The sequence below is a fragment of the Buceros rhinoceros genome, unplaced genomic scaffold (assembly GCF_000710305.1).
Source record: "Buceros rhinoceros silvestris isolate BGI_N320 unplaced genomic scaffold, ASM71030v1 scaffold22386, whole genome shotgun sequence".
Classification (NCBI taxonomy): Eukaryota; Metazoa; Chordata; class Aves; order Bucerotiformes; family Bucerotidae; genus Buceros; species Buceros rhinoceros.
In genome coordinates this window covers 422-1,211 of record NW_010418387.1, presented here as the reverse complement: position 1 = coordinate 1,211, position 790 = coordinate 422, and the positions used below count along the sequence as shown (strand labels likewise).

The 790-nt window shown below is 64.7% G+C and overlaps 1 protein-coding gene across 1 annotated transcript in view; it reads left to right on the top strand.

The window, feature by feature from the left end:
* Window positions 1–790, top strand: part of LOC104495556 (AMP deaminase 2-like) — a gene marked incomplete at both ends in the record, with an annotated part of 3,846 nt that overhangs the window by 2,665 nt on the left and 391 nt on the right. Inside the window, 4 exons of the mRNA XM_010138534.1 lie at window positions 5–66; window positions 161–287; window positions 401–564; window positions 656–776. Coding sequence (XP_010136836.1) covers window positions 5–66; window positions 161–287; window positions 401–564; window positions 656–776 — 474 coding nt within the window. The remainder of the gene's footprint in view (window positions 1–4; window positions 67–160; window positions 288–400; window positions 565–655; window positions 777–790) is intronic.

Below are 790 nucleotides of genomic sequence, written 5' to 3'. Positions count from 1 at the left end.
CTGGGCTGTCAACCACCGTGTCCACTCCAACAATGTCCGCTGGCTCGTGCAGGTGCCCCGGCTCTTGTGAGTAGCTGGGGCCAGATACCCTCAGGGGGACCACGTCCCGGGTGGGGTGGGATGGGACAGCCAGCTCTGAGCGTGGTCTGTCCTCCTGCAGCGATGTCTACCGGACCAAGAAGCAGTTGGCCAACTTCCAGGAGATGCTGGAGAACATCTTCCTGCCCCTCTACGAGGCCACCATCCACCCCGCCCAGCACCCGGAGCTGCACCTCTTCCTGGAGCACGTGAGCACCACGGCCTGGTCCCCGGAGCGGGGGACACCCACAACCCCCAGCCTGGACTCCAGAAGATCTGCTGGCGGGGTGACCGTTCCACCTGGGGGTTGTCTCTCCCGCAGGTGGATGGCTTCGACAGCGTGGACGACGAGTCCAAGCCGGAGCATCACATCTTCAACCTGGACAGCCCCTTGCCGGGCAACTGGGTGGAGGAGGACAACCCCCCCTACTCCTACTACCTGTACTACATGTACGCCAACATGACGGTCCTCAACCACCTCCGACGGTAAGGCCACCCCGAGGTCCCTGGCTCCCCCACCCATCCCTGGGGGGGCTCTGGGGGGGGTCAGGTGGTGACGGTCAGCCCCCCGGTACAGGAAGAGAGGCTTCCACACCTTCGTCCTGCGCCCGCACTGCGGTGAGGCCGGGCCCATCCATCACCTCGTCTCGGGCTTCATGGTCTCAGAGAACATCTCCCATGGTTTGCTGCTCCGCAAGGTGAGCGGGAGTGC